This window comes from Cavenderia fasciculata (assembly GCF_000203815.1).
Source record: "Cavenderia fasciculata unplaced genomic scaffold Scf_ET2XIPL01COFD4-5, whole genome shotgun sequence".
Classification (NCBI taxonomy): domain Eukaryota; phylum Evosea; class Eumycetozoa; order Acytosteliales; family Cavenderiaceae; genus Cavenderia; species Cavenderia fasciculata.
In genome coordinates this window covers 885,515-906,543 of record NW_004457695.1, presented here as the reverse complement: position 1 = coordinate 906,543, position 21,029 = coordinate 885,515, and the positions used below count along the sequence as shown (strand labels likewise).

General features: G+C 33.5%; 11 protein-coding genes across 11 annotated transcripts; 2 read left to right on the top strand and 9 right to left on the bottom strand.

Moving 5' to 3' along the window:
* Positions 1 to 97: 97 nt before the first annotated feature.
* On the bottom strand, positions 98 to 2,027 carry DFA_07940 (uncharacterized protein; the record flags this gene model as incomplete). The annotated part of the gene is made up of 5 exons (XM_004355381.1): positions 98 to 201; positions 562 to 651; positions 755 to 989; positions 1,064 to 1,845; positions 1,910 to 2,027. 5 exons carry the CDS (start codon positions 2,025 to 2,027, stop codon positions 98 to 100), a joined length of 1,329 nt encoding a protein of 442 aa, XP_004355433.1.
* A 240-nt stretch (positions 2,028 to 2,267) lies between these two features.
* DFA_07939 (uncharacterized protein) lies at positions 2,268 to 3,522 on the bottom strand (the record flags this gene model as incomplete). Its single annotated transcript, XM_004355380.1, has 3 exons — positions 2,268 to 2,736; positions 2,761 to 3,053; positions 3,451 to 3,522. 3 exons carry the CDS (start codon positions 3,520 to 3,522, stop codon positions 2,268 to 2,270), a joined length of 834 nt encoding a protein of 277 aa, XP_004355432.1.
* A 156-nt stretch (positions 3,523 to 3,678) lies between these two features.
* Positions 3,679 to 5,280, bottom strand: DFA_07938 (uncharacterized protein; the record flags this gene model as incomplete). The annotated part of the gene is made up of 3 exons (XM_004355379.1): positions 3,679 to 3,742; positions 4,481 to 4,695; positions 4,789 to 5,280. The coding sequence occupies 3 exons, from the start codon at positions 5,278 to 5,280 to the stop codon at positions 3,679 to 3,681; spliced, it is 771 nt and encodes a 256-aa protein (XP_004355431.1).
* A 1,721-nt stretch (positions 5,281 to 7,001) lies between these two features.
* On the bottom strand, positions 7,002 to 7,342 carry DFA_07937 (uncharacterized protein; the record flags this gene model as incomplete). The annotated part of the gene is made up of 4 exons (XM_004355378.1): positions 7,002 to 7,014; positions 7,076 to 7,125; positions 7,162 to 7,244; positions 7,297 to 7,342. The coding sequence occupies 4 exons, from the start codon at positions 7,340 to 7,342 to the stop codon at positions 7,002 to 7,004; spliced, it is 192 nt and encodes a 63-aa protein (XP_004355430.1).
* Positions 7,343 to 7,779: 437 nt separating this feature from the next.
* On the top strand, positions 7,780 to 11,694 carry DFA_07936 (uncharacterized protein; the record flags this gene model as incomplete). Its single annotated transcript, XM_004355377.1, has 6 exons — positions 7,780 to 8,063; positions 8,152 to 8,923; positions 8,997 to 9,167; positions 9,240 to 9,941; positions 10,007 to 10,695; positions 10,761 to 11,694. The coding sequence occupies 6 exons, from the start codon at positions 7,780 to 7,782 to the stop codon at positions 11,692 to 11,694; spliced, it is 3,552 nt and encodes a 1,183-aa protein (XP_004355429.1).
* Positions 11,695 to 12,546: 852 nt separating this feature from the next.
* On the bottom strand, positions 12,547 to 13,597 carry DFA_07935 (uncharacterized protein; the record flags this gene model as incomplete). The annotated part of the gene is made up of 4 exons (XM_004355376.1): positions 12,547 to 12,971; positions 13,018 to 13,056; positions 13,125 to 13,199; positions 13,222 to 13,597. The coding sequence occupies 4 exons, from the start codon at positions 13,595 to 13,597 to the stop codon at positions 12,547 to 12,549; spliced, it is 915 nt and encodes a 304-aa protein (XP_004355428.1).
* Positions 13,598 to 13,912: 315 nt separating this feature from the next.
* On the bottom strand, positions 13,913 to 14,854 carry DFA_07934 (uncharacterized protein; the record flags this gene model as incomplete). Its single annotated transcript, XM_004355375.1, has 5 exons — positions 13,913 to 13,973; positions 14,045 to 14,146; positions 14,176 to 14,227; positions 14,354 to 14,431; positions 14,476 to 14,854. 5 exons carry the CDS (start codon positions 14,852 to 14,854, stop codon positions 13,913 to 13,915), a joined length of 672 nt encoding a protein of 223 aa, XP_004355427.1.
* A 758-nt stretch (positions 14,855 to 15,612) lies between these two features.
* DFA_07933 (uncharacterized protein) lies at positions 15,613 to 15,774 on the top strand (the record flags this gene model as incomplete). Its single annotated transcript, XM_004355374.1, has 1 exon — positions 15,613 to 15,774. The coding sequence occupies one exon, from the start codon at positions 15,613 to 15,615 to the stop codon at positions 15,772 to 15,774; it is 162 nt and encodes a 53-aa protein (XP_004355426.1).
* Positions 15,775 to 16,003: 229 nt separating this feature from the next.
* On the bottom strand, positions 16,004 to 17,666 carry DFA_07932 (uncharacterized protein; the record flags this gene model as incomplete). The annotated part of the gene is made up of 3 exons (XM_004355373.1): positions 16,004 to 16,522; positions 16,609 to 16,983; positions 17,079 to 17,666. The coding sequence occupies 3 exons, from the start codon at positions 17,664 to 17,666 to the stop codon at positions 16,004 to 16,006; spliced, it is 1,482 nt and encodes a 493-aa protein (XP_004355425.1).
* A 202-nt stretch (positions 17,667 to 17,868) lies between these two features.
* On the bottom strand, positions 17,869 to 19,270 carry DFA_07931 (uncharacterized protein; the record flags this gene model as incomplete). Its single annotated transcript, XM_004355372.1, has 3 exons — positions 17,869 to 18,355; positions 18,479 to 19,013; positions 19,039 to 19,270. The coding sequence occupies 3 exons, from the start codon at positions 19,268 to 19,270 to the stop codon at positions 17,869 to 17,871; spliced, it is 1,254 nt and encodes a 417-aa protein (XP_004355424.1).
* A 127-nt stretch (positions 19,271 to 19,397) lies between these two features.
* On the bottom strand, positions 19,398 to 20,914 carry DFA_07930 (uncharacterized protein; the record flags this gene model as incomplete). Its single annotated transcript, XM_004355371.1, has 2 exons — positions 19,398 to 20,531; positions 20,663 to 20,914. 2 exons carry the CDS (start codon positions 20,912 to 20,914, stop codon positions 19,398 to 19,400), a joined length of 1,386 nt encoding a protein of 461 aa, XP_004355423.1.
* Between the last annotated feature and the right edge of the window lie 115 nt (positions 20,915 to 21,029).

The window sequence follows — 21,029 nt, the reverse complement described above, 5'->3', positions numbered from 1 at the left end:
TCATCCAGAGATCGTGTTCTGGTGCAGGTATCAACTGCGTAAAGAATGATTCAAATTCATCCATCTCTATCTAATATCTATCAAATATCTAATCTATTTATTGTCTTTGTGTATTATCTCTCTTTTGTCTTCTATAGTGTGTTGTTGTATGGTTGTGCGTAACAGATATGCATAACTCGTGTGTATGTTGTTGTCTTCTTTCTTTAATATATATATATTTATATGTATGTGTGTAGTGCCGTCTGTCTCTCTATCTCTCTATTACTTTTTTTAATTTAATAAAGAAATATTAATTTACGCTATTATCTTTGGGCGGCCCCTTTGAAAAATAAATATTTATTATTATTTATTTTTATAATTTAAAACCGGCTAAAGAGATCCTTTCAAAAATGAATGAAAACTGGTTTTAAAAAAAAAAACAACCTCCAACTTCCACCAAACCATGGGGTCGAAATTGCATGACATGTCTAAAATTCGTCATTGTGGTGAGAGAGACACAGATTAAAAGATATCGGCGGACTCTGTTTTTTTGCAATTTGCAGCTCGTTTGTTGGGACATACCATCGACACCATCGTTGTCTAATAAAGAATATTCATCATGAAAGGGACATGGATGCATCCATTCATGTACATTATGTTTGTTGTTGGTGTCTGTACAAAAAGCATTGGGCAGTTGTCATATTAGATGCCCATCCATTTTAATCAAATTTATTGTCGTGGTCATAATCATCGTCTGTGGTTGTTAGAACAATACTCTTTGTTCTTTGTGACGTGTGATTTTGTTGAGATTGTTGTTTAGAATCACTGTTACTACTACTACTACTCTTTATCTTTTTGTTGATTTTTGATTTAATGGGGGATTGTTCTCCAAAGCTAAAATCCCAAAACCCTGGTGGTGTAGATGGAGGCGTATAATCCTTTCGATGACGTGAGCATTGGTTTAACAATAATTTTTTATCATAGTCGTCTCCAAGAACAGCGTCATAAAACTAATTAATAATTAATAAATAATAATAATAAGTAAATTGGGATGATAGATGGATATAAAATATAGGATACATACCTCTTTACAATGTTCACATTCATAACCTTGAAGTTGTTGTCTTTCTTCTTGGTTTCTAATAACATCTACTACTTTGTGTTTCTTCTTTTGTTTTTGTTGTGTTGGCGTTATAGAAGAGTCGTCATCACCTTCATTGTTGGGTTGTTGACTATACTTTTTGAAATCGATTCTTGTAAAGTTTCCAGGTGCAAAGACAGGATCGTCATCCTGGTCTTGTTTGGATTCATAGGTCATTGAGAGATCGAGTTCATCTTGTATTTCCTGCTCTGTTGCTGGATCGTTACTCTTTCTCTTTTTAGCTTTCTTTTTAGAACTACCATTATTATCGTTTGGTGTAGCACTATCTGATTGTTCAGCAGCTGAAGTTGGTTGAGTTGGTGTATGTTTATGTTTTGATACAAATCCATCGTCGTCATCAGATTGTTGTTGTTGTACAACATGTTGTTTTTGTTTAGGTGTCGTCGTAGTTGTTGATTTTGGTTTAAATTTCGGACTAGCTTTATCATTACTATTATTATTTGCATTTAATATAGATGCAGGTAATATACGTTGTTGAGGTTGTTGTGAAGGTGGTGTTTGTTGTTGTTGTTGTTGTTGTTGAGGTATCTGTTGTTGTTGTTGTTGTAATGATTGAGATAAATCAACTTGTTGTTCACTAATAAACAATCTTAATTGATTCTTTAATGCTTCATTTTGATCTTTTAACTTTTTACAAGCTCTTAATAACATATCCTTCTCTTGTTCCCATATCATCTTTTGTTGTTGAAATTCATTCTCTACCTCTTTAATAATAATAATAGATAATAGTTAGTCATTGATTCATACTCACTTGTATTCTCTACATACTTAATATATCTATCGTATGTTCTCTTAATAACAAATTAATTGCATTCCTTATACCTTGGCTACAAACTATCGTATCATTTTCATTTTCATCATTATTACTATCTTCTCTGTTGTTCATGTCTATACATGTATCAAATATTAATAACTTCGTTTTATTAAAAAATGGAGGGAACTTAAAAAAAATGACCAAAGCATTGTTTACAAAATCATATTTCCAAGAACGCGTCAATATTATTTGACGACTCGCCGATCCGATGTACTATTGTTGTAGTCAACACGCTTAAGAGAGTTGGATCACTTTGAATGAACAAAGTGATTGAATCTATTTCTACCTATTTATTATTACTGTTATTATTATTTATGTCTCTTGAAGAGGTTTGAGACCATAACGTAATCGCATTCTGTCGATATGTGCATTTCGAAGTGTATTGTTTATATTTGAGTATTGGTTGGTATTATTGGTAGTATTGGTATTATTGTGTATCGGTATTGTTTGTTGCTGTTGCTGTTGTTGTTGTTGACTATGATTATATTGTTCGATTATAGTTGGTGTAATTGGTATATGATGTTGAGGATGAGGTTGATGGTGATTATTATTTACAAAATGTGTATTATGATGAGGTTGATGAGGTTGTTGATGGTGATGAGTATGATCAACGTTATTATATTGTTGTTGTTGTTGAGTAGTATGCTGATGATGAGGGATATTATTATTATTATTATATTGTTGTAGTATTTGTTGTGGTTGTAGCTGCAGTTGCTGTAGAGGAATAGTTGGTCTAAGAGTATAATAATAATAATAAATGATTAGATTAAAAGTGATGATACTATATGGTAAAAGATATACATACGATCTAATTTCAAGTTTCCTTATCTTTAATATCTTGTCATCTTCTCCCTCACTTCCACTACTACTACTTCCACTATCTATATTTAGATTACTTATTGAATATGGAGAATGTTGTTGTTGAAGTGGTTGTTGTTGTATTGGGTATTGTTGATAATGTTGTTGTATTGGTGGCGGTTGTTGTTGAATATATTGAGTTTCAAGGCTCAATGCTTCGTCTGATCTCTTTCTTTTAAACATCTCTCTATCTCTGTCTTTTGTAACAACAGAACTACTACTACTTCTGTTGTTATTTATCTATCTCTATATATCTCTCTATCTTTGTTTGAATGATGAATCAATTGAATGATTCATTGATTAGCTATTATAATGGCTGAGCTGAATGAAAGAAGTAGAATAAATAAATTAAATTAAATGGAATCGGGTGGTCCTCACACTGAACTATGAGTATTTTTTAAAAAGTTTTTTTGGTAGTTTTGTTTGTTGGTAGTTTATAAACTATAGACATCCCATAAAATAATGATTTATTAATTTAATTTAGGATATTATATATATTATCTATTATCTCTCTATGAATAGTACGTATTTTGATTGATGAATATAACATATCGTATCGTACTATTGATTGGTGATAATTGATTGGTTTTTGGTTGTAATTAATTATTGACCTTGTTTTTTGATTATTCCAAAATACTAATTTTAGAATCAACCAAGTTTGTTGTTGTTGTTGTTGTTGGCAAAAGGTCAATATTAATTTACAATCCATGGTTTTGTTGTTGTTGATAAAAAGAAATAGGGAGGTTGGGTTGGAGGGGGAGGTGGAAATTAATTAATTAATTAATTGGTCGATGATTTAAAAAAATGATATAATTAATGTTTTCCAAAAAAAGAGGAGGAGGAGGAGGAGGAGATTGTTGGATGTCTAATGTGCAAGGATATCTTCACCTTTGGCAGCCATTGAAATGTCATAGATGACTTGGGTAAAGCTAATGATACATGTGGCGGCAAGGATGACTTTGGTGATGAGACGATGATGCTTTTGGAGACGTTTGGGGTAGGGTTGCACGGGCGAGTCACCGTGCTGGTTGATGGGGCCGGGTGAGTGGAAGTGGCTGTTGGATTTGGCCGAGGGTGAGGTGGCCTTGAGATAGAGGACAAAGGGGATGATAAAGTTGACGACCGAGTTAAAGATGAGCGATGACCAGTTGAGCAGCTCGGCAAACACCTGTTGCTGACAAAACACAAAGGCAATCAACCAGGGTGCGATAACACCCCAAAAGTATGACATCTTGCGTCCGCAGATGTATCCAACGTAGAGATTGTACCGCGTGGTGATAAAGCATACTGGAATACCTGGGAGAATCACACCCAAGCTAAACAAGTAGCTGGCTATACGAGTGACGACGGGCGAAGTATCTAGACCCATCAGATTTAGAATATTGTCCGTTCCCAAGTACCCGTACGACAGTGCACCCATTAATCCAATAAACAAGTATCCACACCACGAGAATACACCAGATGTCCAAACAGCCTTGTTGACACTGACATGGTCTTTCTTTTCATTGACCCATGACGGTATAAACATGGGATACGCCCATGAAAATACAAATACACTGACCAACTGACCAAAGTTATTACCTATGACCGGTACTCGAGATGGCACAAATCCATTGATACAGTATTGCACGATAAATTCAATGAGCAAAACAAATAGAAATATAAACGATGCTGTTTGCACAACCTTTACATTGTCGTCGAGATTCATAAAAGAGGTTGGGATGGCAATCGCACAGATAATAATATATCCAAGTGAAATGGTCACTGTTCCAGTAGTATATAATGCACTGACATCTCCTCCACATTCTATAAATCCAAGTGTTGGATGTAAACTAAATGCAAATGTTTTTTTAAACATAAATACTAAAAATTGATCCATTGACTAAAAAACAAAAATAAATTAATAATTAATAATTAATAATATTTATATATTTATATATATATATATATATATTTATATTTATATTTTACATACTTGAGCACAAATAACAATACTAGCAATATTATAAGATTGAATACAAAGATTATTTAGAATTTGAAAAACAAGATACCATTTCTTTCCAAAATAGTATTTGACTGCGACACTATACTCTATGTGCTTTTCAAATGTTCGATTGCCAGGAATCAATGCGAGTGATTCACAGAGCAGTGTTGATGCAAGACACGAAACCAAAAGGAAAAATGTCAGTGAAAGTAGAGTCATTAACCAACCAGCCTGTTGAAATACAACTGGAATGGAAAGAACACCAGGTCCATAGATTTGATTGACGATAAAGATAAATGATGCCAATTGTGTGATGGATTTCTCGCCCAATGAATGTCCTCTTTCCTTTTTAATCGATATTGGTTGTGGAATGAGTGGTTCGGTCGGTACACCCATACTATTATCTGAAATGATCAATGGGTCATGATCATCATATGATCCCTCTTCTTCATCATTGTATTCGTTGATTGAATATGGTTCCATCATTTAATAAATTTAAATTAAAATAATTATTATTATATATTATATATTATTATTGATGATGAATATATTATATATATGCGTATATATATTATAGTTTGTTGGAAATTTCGAAATATTGTTACTTTTCCAGTGAGGTGAACCTAATTATATTATATAGTCACTATTACTACTATTACTACTCTACTATTCTACTACTCTACTACTTCCTAATAATGATGATACTGTCTGAGAGAGAGGGAGAGGAGAGGAAAGAAAAGGTTTTTTATTATTATTATTAGTTACTACACCTCTTTATTTTACATATTTGATTGACTGAATCTTCTTTAATGATTGAATGATCAACGATCAGAAGTGAATATATATATATCTAAGAGATTACAAATGATCCAATGATTTGATGATTATTTAAATAAAGTGACTGATATAATATAATATATATATATCGGTTTCTTTGATGTTGATACAAAGAAAGAATAAATGATAGTAAAAGTATGAAATTTCAGGTAACAAGCTGAATCTATCTGTTTTTGTATTGTATTGTATTGATTTGTTTTGTTCTCTTCTATTGTCTGTCTTGTTTGTCTATCTATCTCGATAATTTTAAAATATTATTATTATCCTATTATGATATTATCTTGTTATCCGAATAAGCACAGCTACTCTTCTTCTTTACCTCAACCACCCACTTTCTTCAAAGTTATTGCTTGCTGCTTTTGTGGGGTATTGTGTTGTTTGTGGTGGTGGTGGTGGGTCACTGTATGTGTATTTATGTGTTGTTATACTGTGAGGGTATATATATAAAAGTATGAATGTGTATGTACATTGATTCTACACTTTGATGTCCTCCTCCTCCTCCTCTTCTTCCCTTCTTCTCCTTTTCCGACACTCTGACTCTTTACTCCTACCCTGCTCCTACTCCGATCATCAATCTACACCCCACATCCCTCTTTCAATTCAGCTACCATACCTGTACTTGTACATATGTATAATAAGAGGACTAATACTACTACTATTACTACTATAACTATAACTCTTTACTTGTACTACTACTACTACTACAACCACGATTGTCTTGTGATCAAAACAAGAATGATTTTTTCTCAAACCAAAAATCCTCAAGATCCCCTCCTTACAATTAATTTGACATCATCACACCCCACAACCACTAATACCCCCGATTTTGCAAGATCAGGGATGCCAGGGAAAGGGAAGGAATGACTTGATTTCTTTTTAACCTATCAATGAATCGACGAGGTGATTGGTTGGGGTGCTCTTTTATCATAAACATTCTTTTATTAGGTTTGATTGAATCATTTCTATTTCTGGTTTAGGGATATATGGAATACTTTATACTACTAGTATTATATTTATTATTATCATTTCATCAATCAAATATACTCTCTTCTTTCTTTCTAATTCCAATATAGCAAAATGTACGATTGTAAGTTCTTTGTTCCTCATTTTTATTATTTCCTACTTGTTTGAACAATTTTCCTTTTGAAGGAACCTATAAAATCTACTCCGACAATTACTACAACAACTACACCAAAACATACTAGAAATTTCGATAATATTGATATAATAATCACCTACAAGAAATTTTAAAACTTGTTGAAATCAATATCTTGTCTGTTAGACCCAACGAATGTGGCGGTACTTTTGGTTTAACCATACAATAAATTGTGGTATCTATCTATTATACTAGTATCTTAACTTTTCTTTCAAGATATATTCCTAAATCTTTAAAAAACAATCAGTTCTTTTGGTTGTGATGTCTTTGAACACGATCAATTACGCTGACAATTCCTCATCCGGAGACCCTACTATATCTCTCTCTCTGTAGAACTATAAAAAAATAAATAAAAATCATTTAAATTGTACCTCGTCATTGTAATCTTGGATGATATCATTGAGGATGGTACCTAAAATTTCCGAGGTACAATTTAAATGATTTTTATAAATTGCTCAATAAAAAAATTAATTAAAAGGATCCAATTTTTTAGAAAGTCAACCTGCCACATGTTAAGTTGGCACCATCAAAAGGACACAAAGTGTCATTCATTTTCACGAATTTTTAGACCAAATATCCAAGACACGACCTTTTTTGTAACTGTCCCTCAGATCACTCGTGCCTCTTGGCTGTGGTAGAAGGTGTGATTGTGACGTAATATTCCGCAATCAGAGAGAGTTAGTTTGATTGTACAGGTAGGATCATCCTATGGTCTGAAATTTTGTAATTTCTCTCTTTGAAGGACTCAACATTGGGTGGGTGTACCCCTAGAACCTCGCGCTCTCTCTTCAATCGGTCCGAATAATACCATCCTATCGGTGGTTTGTTCAATTAATTATTTCTTCTTCAATAAAGATTTTAAAATCAAGGGGAGAGTTCTATTGATAGATGTTATGTTTTCTAGATCATAATAAATAATTATATATATATAAGTTGAAAGAAGAAAGAATAATAATAATTTAAAAAAAAAAAAAAAATAGGGTCAGATGATGAACAAGAGGAAATTTTTAGGGTTGCTTTTGATCATTCAACTCACCTTGTTGCTATTGTTTGGTCAAGTGACGTATGGTGCATTTGGTAGCAGCGATAGCAGCAATTATCAAGATTATGACGAATCAAAGCTTTACGTAATGTGGGTCGAGCACAGTCACTGTGATTTGGGTTGGTTGTCAACTGTCGAAGAATACTATGACACCCAAGTACAAAACATTCTCGATCGTATCCTCGATCATTTGACAGATGATAGTTCAAAGAGATTTATTTGGTCAGAGATGTATGTAATATAATAATAGATAGATTGATAGATAGATAGATATAGATATAGAAAGAAACTAACCTCTCCTTTTTTTTTGTGTTTAAAGAGGGTATTTAGAAATGTGGTGGAATGTTCAAAGTTTAGAGAGAAGATCACAATTTAAACAATTGGTGGATAATGGACAATTGGAGATTATCGGAGGTGGATGGGTGATGAATGATGAAGCTCTTCCTGTGACGGTTGATGTACTCGACCAGATTACAGAGGGACATCAATGGGTACTTAAAAACTTGAACACGACAGTGCGACACGGCTGGCAGATCGACCCGTTTGGCCATTCGAGCCAGACTGCTTCGCTGTACCCTGCACTCGGGTTCCAGTCATTTGTGGCGGCCAGATTATCAGACACGCTCAAAGCGTCGATGCGAGAGACACAAGAGCTGCAGTTTGTGTGGGAGGGGTCGCCTTCGCTCAACAATTCAAGATTGTTTGTCAATACGCTATACAAAGCATATGGCTATTCAGGCGGTCCAAAGTATCCCGACGAGATAGACTATGACGATTTTGTCAGCGAGATTCAAATCTATCGTGACCGATTTGCAGATGGTCTGCGTACCATTGCCGATGCCTATCGTACCAATGTCATCCTCGTCACTTTTGGAGACGACTTTGCCTATCAAAGTGACCAAGACTTTACAAAGGGTGATTACCTCATCGATCAGTTGAACGAACATTTCGACGACATGGTAGTGACCCGTTCCACGCTCACCGAGTACTACAACTTTCTCCAATTTGCAATGAAAACAAAACAATCAACCGTTCCATTATTCAAAAAAGATTTCTTCCCCTATATTACCGAATCTTCAAACCCTTGGACTGTAAATATAAACACATATATATATATATAACAAATTCAAATAACACTTTATACTTATTTATATTTTGTTTTAGGGATTTTATACATCAAGACCAATTGCAAAAAGACAAATTAGAGAAATATCATCTTTAATTAGAAGTACTGATTTTATTTATAGTATTGCATCAGCCAAGGCAGCTACAATGTCTCAAGATATTGCTACCAATTTTTATAATTTATTCCCTTCAATTCAATTTGCAAGAAGAGTATGTAGCAAAGAAGAGTTTTATATTTATGGTTAACCATCTTATTAATATATATTTTTTCTTTTTTTTTAGATGTTGGCAATTACTCAACATCATGATGCAGTAACTGGAACAGCAAGAAGTTATGTAATGTATGATTATTTATTAAAGTTGACAAGTGCAAGACAAATGTGTAACGATATCATGTCAAAATCAATGGAATTGTTGTTATTGTCAAATGCAAACGATGGTGTGATTGACGCGACTAATAATGTCATTGACCAAGACCAAGAAAACAATTTATTTAATTTGCAACAAACCATTGTCATTGACAGCTTGAAAACATTGAAGCGAAATGATTCCTATTCGGTGGTCATATTCAATTCATTGGGATGGATTCGTAAGGAAATTGTATCGATCCGTGTCAATTGTAGTGAAACGTCTCTGTTGAATAGACTGGTCATTGCCGATGAAAATGGTGTTTCTCAGACACTCCAAATCGTCCCCATCGTTTTACAACGTCGTTGTATTCGTGATCAACCCACTAGCCAATACTCTGTCTATTTCACCGCAAATGTAAAGCCATTGGGTATCTCTACCTATTTCATTTCACTTGCGTCATCTCCCATCCAACCACTCGTCTACGATCCATCAAACGTTCAACCAATTCATCGTAACAGACAGACCCAACCCCTAACCCTATCCAACCAACTTAACAACATTGAATTTAATTCAAAAGGTATAATGAAATCAATTCAAAAGAATAATAATTCATTCATTAATATTACCAATTCTGTAAGTCAAATATTTAAATATTATTTAAAATTAGATTAATAATTAATTCTTTTAATTTCTATTAGTTGAGTCAATATTCTACAACAGAGAGTGGAGCATATATATTTGTTGCAGATTCGGATCCTAAAAAGGTCATTTTTGGAAATCATCATAATGATGACGATGAAAAGATTAAAGTATTCAAGATTACTGGTCATTTATTTGATTCAATTGTTCATTATCAATATTTAGAGGAGGATCAAGATGATAATGATGATTGTTTACCAACTTCAACTCAATATGTTAGATTGTACAAAGATACAAATCAAACAGACAAAGATTTGATTGAATTGGGATATCGTGTCAAAGGTGAACCTAACAAGGAAACTGTGATTGACCTTGAAACCAGTCTCATCAACCAACAATACAAGTATTTTATGGATAACGGTATGGAGAGCAGAGTAAGACACTGTTGTGATGAATCTGTTCCCATTGGTCAACGTTACTATCCTCTCATCAATTCGATCGATATTAAAGACCGTCAATTACAATTCACTGTCTTTTCCGATCGATCATTGGGCTCTACAGTTCCTAGACTAGGTGAGATTGAAGTAATGATTCATCGTAATCTTCAACAAGATGATTACCGTGGTCTTGGATTCGCACAAAAAGATAGTACCACCGTCGACGGTAAACTCTTTATCAACTTTGATTCTATTCAAAATTCACTACAAATTCAAAAGAAATTATCAACTATAATTAATAGTCCTTTAGTGTATGTAGTACAAAAGAAAAACAAAAAGAATAATATTTATTTATTAACTTTTAATTTCTATTTAGAATTGGAATGAAAAGAATTAAATCTGTTGAAAAATATAAATTAGAATATTCAACGAGTTTGGGATTATTTAATAGTGATGATGATGAATTACCATTAAATCTTCATCTCATGACACTTAAATATCATGATGACGTGACTGAATTTTCTTCCACCTCTTTGCCAACACTTCACCTTCGAGTACAACATTTATTCGCAGCTAGCCAAGACCCAACCTATTCACTTCCCATCCAACTATCCTCTTCAAACATCTTTAACAACTCGCTATTGACAGTTTCCAATGTACATGAAACATTATTGGATGGCATTGATCTCGACACTCATCAAACCTTGGGACACCCCTCTTCACTATCACTCGATGACATTGTGATTGATGGTGAATTCAGTCTCAGTCACAAGTGTTCTGGAGAATCAGAATTCAATCCAGGAACACATTATATTTCATTTAAAAAAATTAATACTATCAATAATAATGACTTATTGAGCAATTCAAGTCAAAGTTTTAATAATAGTAATAATAATAATAATAATAATAATATTGGTGATGTTGGTGATGTTGGTGGATATGATATTAAACTTGGACCATTACAAATTAAAAATTATAAATTACAATTACAATTTAATCATAATCTTCAACAACAACAAGAACAACAAGAACAATCTCCATTAACTATATTTAATCAACCACCAAGTCATTTTAATATATCGATTTATTATACATATGACTTTTCACTTACACCTCTGGATACTAGCCATCTTGAAGATAAAGGTAAATTCTTCCACCCCTTTATGCTACCAAAGTATGTTGGTCCTCTCTTTTTCGCTGTTTGTGTGTGCGTAAGCGCTGCCATTATCGTCTATAAGAAAAAGGATGCCCTTAAAAACAAACAAGTTGGGTACATTGAATTAAATCAAATTAATACTCATAATGATTAAAATGAAAGAATAGTCAATAAATAATTATTTATTATTTAATTTTTAACAATTATCTGCAGGTGTATATTTAGGTACTTTGAGTCCATCACATCCACTATTTATCGATAAGATATCCTGTCACACACCAAATTATTTATCCTGCTTTCTCTATAATATGTTGTGTTGGTCGTATGGCAACCTAGGTATCACTCTTGATTGATTTTATCGATTCTTTTAAATATTAAAAATGAATATGATTGTTTTTTGCGACTTTTCTTTTTTAAAGTTGGTGGTTTGGATACGCTGCCATGTAGTTTGAAATCAGATGAATTTAAATCCAATGGTGGAGAGGATTTGATTTGTAGCATGGCAGTTTGGACATATTTGATCAGTGACAGTTTCTTTAAAATGTCATGCATACTGGGAAAGATAGATTCTGCCGCCAATAGTTTAAAGGTGACAACTGATGGATTGAGAGGTAGGAAATCGATTGTATTTGGACCTGATGAAATGATTTTTGTTATTTTTTGAGAAAGTGGATGTGTTTTGTTTGATTTTTTTAGAACCAAGCTTGTCAAGTTTGGAAATTCCTCCTCTCTAGATTATAATAATAATGGAAGAAGTTGATAGAGATTGATCGAAAAGACTGTTTGACACGATCTGGAAGGGTCAAGTAGGCATCGGAACGATTGTAGCCTTTAGGAAGGTATAGTTTGGTGATTGGTATTCCTGAAAATGATGAGAAAAGTTTTGAAATAATGTTCGCGCATTCCAAAAAACTTTGTTTTTTTTAGATCCAGTACTGACAAGGATCGGAACAATGAAATATATTCAAAGTCTGAAACCATTGGAGTAATAATTCTTGTGATATTTTTATCCGCATCTTTTAACCATGATGTTGAATTCAAGTTGTTGGTCAGAATCAAAACAAGTAATTGATCTAATTGTTTTAAATACATTGAATTGACTTTTTTGTGTTGGATAAGAGGTGGTATCGTTGAAAAAGTTGGAGGCGACATGTTCAAACAAATCTTTGGATATGAGTGTCAATTGTAATCGTGATCGATTAGATTCCACCATTGTATGATAGAGTAGTTTAAATGGCTTATTTGTTGATGCATGAAGAGCACATTGATTTTTAACAAAGTGGTATTGTTCAATCAATTCCTGATCATATACCAACTTGGGATTATGTTCTTCTAATCTATCCAAATAGTCTTGGTCATAGACACATGTACATCTATCTCTTGCATACCAAACCATTCTAATAATTTTACGTATAATAAAATTTGAATATTCTATAATTATTATTATTATCTAATATATTATTATTATCTAATATACTATTATTATCTATTATACTATTATTATTATTATTATTATCTAAAATACTATTATTAATATTAATATTATTAAATTTGTCTATTTTTTTAAATAATAATTTTTTTAACTATTTTTAAATGTTGAACCAATGTATTGATAACCAATTTCTCTGAACCAAGTAACTTGACTTTCAATAACATCACCTCGTGAATATATATAAATTACCATAATTCTTGCCTGAAAGGTCATAGTGATTGACATAACCTAGAACCCTAAGCATTCTGATTTGTGGAATCTTGGCAAAATCATATGGGTGATGGGAACTGACAGCAGATAAGATGGTAAATTTCCAAACACTTTCTGGTATGAAGAGTTGGCGTTGCTTTGAATCTTTGAGTAAATAACGATGCGAGATCTGGATATGCTCGAGTTGAGCGAAATCTTCTTGTTTAAGCACTGGATATAAACCTGTTTCTTTGTTTGGATTCAATGATATGACCCTGAGATTCTTCTTGACTCTAGCATCTAATCTATTCCAATCAAAGTGTGTGGGAAGGATAAGCTTGGTGACCGATATACCAGGCCTGAGCATTGTACACATATTGTTGAAAAGTCTTCATGAGAGTTTTTACCAAGATTGACCGATGTCAGACCTCTAAACGTACATGTGAGCAAGGCCCTGAGAGCGGGTGGGTCGATATAGGATACATTAACGTTGGTTAGGTTGGGTATCGTATATGATAGCTTTGATACATTTTCGACGCTGAGAAAGAGGTATGCATCGGCATATATCTTGGTGACACCTTTGAACAGATCCATTGGTATGATTTTGTTGGGATGGTCAGATTTAAAAAACACCTCTTTGTCCTCTCTTTTCCCATAGTAAAAATCATAGGTAAAAAGTTGTTCTATTAAATTATTCTTTGGCTCTTTTTCCTTTTCCTTTTGGTGTTCTAATATCTTTTGTATCAACTCTTCTTTTCTTGATTTGTTTGTGACTTCAGCTATCCCTCTCTTCAAACATATCTCGTATATATCTTTTTTATACAGTCTATTCAAATCTGCTTTTATATAGTGTATCTCGTCTTTGTCATTGTCAACATCACCATCACCATGATCATCATCATCATCATAATTCTCTATTTCTTTTCTTTTAACCATTTAACCAAATCTGATTACATAGCAATTAAATATAGATTAACATTGTAAATGCAACACACGAGAGATAATACTAAAAAAAAAAAAAAGGAGGGAACTTATGTTTGAAAAAATAAAGAAATAAATAATAATTATTATTTTCTTCAAGTTAATTAAATTCTTATGTAGTATCATCATGGGAGTGGAACTAGGTTCTTACCAGTTGGCACACCTGGTTTGGCCGTTGAAACAGGGAATCCTTGACCATCTGGTGGAGGTGGTTGATATTGTCCTACTCCTGGATGTTATATTGTTCTTGTTGGCCTGGTGGAGGGTATTGACCTTGTTGTGGTTGCTGTCCTGGAGGTAGGTATTGACCTTGTGGTTGTGGTGGGTATAGTTGTTGTTGTTGTTGTTGTAATGGAGGTGGGTATTGGTATTGTTGTCCTGGTGGAGGGTATTGACCGGGAGGAGGAGCACCTTGGTATGGTTGAGGTGGGTATTGTTGTACACCTTGTTGTTGTTGTTGTAATGGAGGTGGGTATTGGTATTGTTGTCCTGGTGGAGGGTATTGACCGGGAAGAGGAGCACCTTGGTATGGTTGAGGTGGGTATTGCTGTTGTCCTCCAGCAGCTGGTGGATACTGTCCTGGAGCAGCAGTACCTGCTGGAGGGAGAGGACCTCCTGGATTCTTTGATGATGGTTTTGGAGGTGCACTCATTCTTTATTTGGTGTACAATTTGTCGCAGTGTAAACAAAAGATGACCAAACGATGTCTATGAAAAATGAAAGTAGTAATTGTAGGATTAATTTTGATGTTGGTTTGCTATGTGTGTAGACAAAAAGAGGTGTCAGAGTCTTTTAGAATTAAATATAGTAGCAGCAAGCTATTGAACACATGAGAGGAGGAAATAAAAAACAATAATAATTTTAATTTATTATTATTGGATTTATCAAGGTTGTGAGAGGGCAAAGGGAGAAAGTGGAGATAGTAGTAGTTCGTCTAACACCCACCAATTATTATTCTTTCTTTTCTCTCTCTCTCTCTCTCTCTACAGAACAAGAAATATTTCAACTACATGTTTGCCGCAAAACAACCACACAATAAGTGTAAAATATTGATAGATCTGGAAGAGATTTATCAAAAATGTTAACAAGAGTAGTACTCTACTCACAATAATAATAATAAGTCGTGCGTTCTCTTGCATGTACCGACGATACATGCTCAACTTGGTTTGGTGTCTAAGAAGTGATCAAAGCTCAGAGTTTCAAATAGCAATGGGTCATTCTGATATTTACTTTAAATATAGATCATATTTATTTATTTATTTATTTTTAATTAAAATTACTATTTATTCGTTGGTATTATTATTATTTTGTTGTTGTTGTTGTTGTTGTTGTTGTTGTTGAGGGTTTGCAAGAAATCCATTTCTATTGGGGGTTCACTATTTGGTGGTCTGTTGCTTGAGAGTCGCTTCAATGACTGCTATCACTATAATAGTGAACAGTGCAACTGATGCAACTACTGCCACCAATATTGTTGGCCATTGTTCAGAAGAGGTCTCTGTACACTCATACGGTAAATGGGAATCATCATCGAGAATGAGCGCGTTAAACACCGGATCGAGTTCAACCGATTGACTGAACTGAGGGAAATGAAAAGTGGTTAAAAGATTAAATCCTTGGTTATCGATTTGTTGAGAGAATGGATAGTCTGCAAGAACTGTGACTTTAGATGGCATGATTGTAGAGTTATCCATAATCATTCTACCGCTATCTTGCAGTTGAGGAGTGTTCGTCCAACTTGAATTCGAGTCCATATGATTTGATTACCACTTGATACATCTCTGCGCGCCTTCATGACTCCACACTAGTCATATTCAACTGAATCTGATCTTGAATGGAATATGACTTGTAGAGTGCTGAATGGCGATGACCATACCCAATCAATGATTTTAATTGTATATTTGAGAGAGTTTGATGACAATTGCATATCTTCACCTGCAAAGGTATTTATCGTGGTATTTGGGAATTGACCAATTGTAACATGGAACCGAGTCGATTGATTGTTGGTTGTACCATAGAATATTGATTCTCCAAAAGATGTCAAATTACCTTGTGTTTGATTGTCTTGTGCCCAAGATACTACATCCATCGACATTGAACGAATGATTGAGTTGTCGTGGATAATCTCTCGAATGAATTGAATTCCGGTTGTAAAGTTGACAATCACACCGGTAATCGTTTGGTTGGTTGATAGAGTTGATGTTGTAATATTGAAAACTGTTGTGTTGAGTAGTTGATATCTCTTTGCCAATGATGAACAATCCACATGGGGATCATAACCAATATCACATTCGCAACTTCCACTGAGGAGTTGCAGATCCCTCTATTATTACAGTCGCCAGTGCATTGTGCCAGATGTAATGTTGTACTCTTTTCAGCCACTTTGATCATGATTGATGTATCAGATACAGGATTCGAAAGACCAAAATCCAATAAACATGTCATTTGTCGATAACTGTTTCCAATAAATCTTGGTGACTTGCATAAAGTGTTGGTGTCTTTTTCATTGAAGAATACCAAAACATATGAATGGTCTTTTCCAAAATGATTACCTTTGATTGTAATGGGTGATGCTTGTCCAAATTGAATATTCGTAACACTATCAATTATCGGTGTATCGGTTGTATAAAATGTAATCAATGGTGTGTAATACTTTACATTTCTAATGTTGGATGACACTGTTCGATCATAAATATTATAGACACTGTTGTTTGATACACCTTGCCAAAATCTAAATGCTTCATATCCAATCATATCCAATGATTGATTAAAACATTGATACATCTTAGATTCAAATTCACCAATATATGGTGCATTTGGAGTTGCTCCCATTGTTACATTGTCAATCCGAGGTGACAAATAATTTGAGTTGATGATACAGACGTAATATTACATGGAATATTAGATGTTGAAACATGTACAGATACTCGATTGTTGGTATCATCACCAAAGTTATCACCAATCAGTATAACCAACCCATTGGCTTCGAATGATGGATAGACAGCCTTGATAAATGGTGGATATGGTTGCCATGCATAGTGTGTTGAGCTGGTTCCACTAGCATCTTGAACAATTACATTGTGAAATCCAGATAGACGTGGAACTATACAAGTGACTGATGTTTCATTTGTTTGAGTTATCTGACATGATTTTGAGAGTTGTTTGGATGGATTGTAAAATGTAATGTTGATTGTTGAAATGTTGAATTGTGATAGATTGTTGATTGTTATTGAACCTCCATCTGTACCGATGGATGGAACATATACTTCTGAAATTGGTTCTAATTCACATACTGAGTATGCGACATTATGGTCATCGGAAGTTTTGAAACTCCAAGGTGGTCCACTCATGTAAATATAATGCTCTCCAACAGGAGTTAAAGAAGGTTCACCTGCATTGAATGGACAATATCCTTTAATTTGTTCGGATGGATGTGTTGACTTTGGTATACATGTTTGATTAGACATTCTACCAATTAGAGAATATGATGGTCGTTCATAGTAAATAAAAACTTTGAATATTTGCAAATTTAATATTTTATTTATTTATTTATTTATTATTTCATAGATGTTGTTTTAAATTAATTACTATTGACCAAAAATGAACAATCAAATAGGGAGGTCATAACAATAATGTATATATTATTTATTTATTTATTTTTTGTTCAATTTATTTATTTAAAACGTCGATCCTCTGAAATATTAGATCAGAGTAGATTGCTGGTGTATCACTTCTCTTGTTTCTCAAACAAATGGGTGGTTTGGATACAATACTGTGTAGTTTGAAATCGGTGTCTTGATCTAAATCCAATGGAGGAGATGATTCGATTTGTAGGGTGACAGTTTTGACATGTTTGATTGGTGACAGTTTGTCTAAAATACCATGCAGACTATATCCTGCAGAAAATAGTTTAAAGGTGACAACTGATTGATTGAGAGGGAGGAAATCGATTGCTTGTTTACACTTTGACATGATTTTTTTGATTGTTTTGGGGAGTTGTTGTACTTTACTTGTTTTTTTCATGATGACCAAGCTTGTCAGCTTTGGAAATTCCTTCTCTAGATGATTATAATAATCATCTTTGGCTGAAAAATCAACTGAAATTGATCGAAGAGACAGTTTGATATTATCTGGTAGTGTTGAGTAGGCCGAGGGACTATTATAGGTATTAGGAAGGTATAGTTTGGTGATTGGTAATCCTGATAATGATGGAAAAAGTTGAGACATGACTTCTGGGATCTCTGGTATACCTATCCGTTTCATATCATAATCTGTTTACCTTAAATCCAGTACTGACAATGAATGGAATAATGGTATATACTCCAAGTCTGAAGCCATTGGAGTGATAATTCTTGTAATGTTTTTATCAGCATCTTTTAACCATGATATTATTGTTGTTGATTGTAAGTATTGTTGTCGTTGTTGTTGTTGACCTTTAAAACAAGTAATTGATGTAAATGTTTTCAATACATTGTATTGACTTTTTTGTGTTGGATAATAGTAGGTATTGTTGAAAAAGTTGATAGAGATATATTCAAACAAATCTTTGGATATGAGTGTCAATTGTAATCTTGATCGATTAGATTCCACCATTGTATGATAGAGTAGTTTAAATGGCTTATTTGTTGATGCATGAAGAGCACATTGATTTTTAACAGAGTGGTAGTGTTCAATCAATTCCTGATCATATACCAACTTGGGATTATGTTCTTCTAATCTATCCAAATAGTCTTGGTCATAGACACGATGTACATCTATCTCTTGCATACCAAACCATTCTAATAATTTTACGTATAATAAAATTTGGAAATATTCTATTATTATTATTACTAATATTACTAATATTATTATTATTCTCTGTTATACTACTATTATCTAATATACTATTACTATTACTAATGTTATTATTGTTATTATTATTTTTGCCAAATATTTTTTTTTTAAATAATAATTTTTTTAAAGAGTTGTCTTTAAATGTTGAACCAGTATATTGATACCCTAATTGTTTAAACCAAGTGACTTGACTATCGACAATATCACTTGGTGAATATACAATCAATTTGTCAATCATGTTTGTTGTTTTGGCGATACTATGGTAATGATCTTTAGAATGTTTGTTTGTAAGATCGTAATCGGAACCTTTAAATCTAACCAATCTGGCATGTGGAATAAATGTAAAATCCCATACATCCCGAGTACTATAAGTAGATGAAAAAATAGTAAACTTCCAAACACTCTCTGGTATGACTGGCTTGATTGATTTCTTGATTGTATGTCGTTGTGAGATATGTGTGTTGGAGTTTAGGGAAATCTTCTTGTTTGAGTTCAGGAAGCACACCTGTCTCTTTGTTTGATACCAATGATACGACACGTAGATTCTGTTTGACTCGAGCATCCAACCTATTCCAATTAAAGTGATTGGGAAGGATAAGCTTGGTGACTGATGTACCAGGCCTGAGCATTGTAAAACATATCTCTGAATGGTCAATATCAGAGGTATGACCGAGACTGAGTGATGTCAACCCTCTAAAACATGTTAGGAGTGCTCTAAAGGTGGGTACGTCGACTATACCACGTTCATGTACAATGTTGGTTAGGTTGGGTATAGTATAAGACAACTTGACTACATTATCGGCTGTTTTCAATAGGTATGAAGTCTTGACATATATCTTTTTAACATCTTTGAACAGATCCATTGGTATGATTTTGTTGGGATGATCGGATTTAAAAAACACCTCTTTGTCCTCTTCCATTTCACTTGAAAGAAAAAATCTGTGTTTGTGGTGATCCTCGTAGTAGTCTTGGAGTGTCAATGTAGTAGGTCTCTTGATGATACAATACTTGTTTTTGATATGATTCCACATTTCCTTGGTTGGTCGCATAGTAACTTTGGTCAAGAGAGTGGTTGACACCAATCCAAACACCCTCTTTGATACGAGTGACAATGATCGTTTCCAACGTTTACTATCATCATTAATGAAGTGGTCGTGATTGTACCCAAACCGGATTGATGGTTTGTACTCCATATCATAGTAGTATTGATGTGTAGGACACATATCCTCTCGTTTGAGTGAATGTTCTTGTATTAGAGGTTGCATTTGCATATCTACAAATAGTCGTCTATCTTTTTTAACACTAAACTTGTCTCTCTTACAAACAAGTTCTCCTAGTCGGTCACTATACACACATGTACAAATATTTGAACCAGTACTTTTGTATGCTAGTGTCAATATATTCTTGATGATAAACCACGGTAATGCATATCCATTATAATATTCATCATCATTCTTATTATTATTATTATTATTATTATTTGTAGTACTATTATTCTTCTTATTTTGTTGTTGTTGTTTTTTTTGATGGTCACAATAATATTTAATAAATTTGCTTTTTGGAGTAGTTCTATTAATGTTGTTGTTGTTCCTTTTTCCTTTTCCTTTTCCTTTTGTGTTGGTTCATTTACTGTAAGAATTCCTTTCTTGAGTTGTTCAATCTTCTTTAAATGAAGGTCTTGTCTCTCTTGTTGTTTGAGTATCTTTTGTATAAACTGTTCTTTTGTCGAGTCGTATGTGATTGATTGCATGCCTCTCTTTAAACATATCTCGTATACATCTTGTTTGTACAGTCTATCCAACTCTGCCCTTGTGTATACTCTCTCCCTCTCCTCCTTTTCATCATCATCACTATCATTCTCTATTTCTTTTCTTTTAAGCATTTTTAAGTTCTGATTTAGCTGACTTGTTAATGCATTGCAACGACTATTTCCAGACTTATGATCAAAAAAAAAAAGGAGGGAACCTCAAAACTTTTAAAAAGGTTCACAAACATAG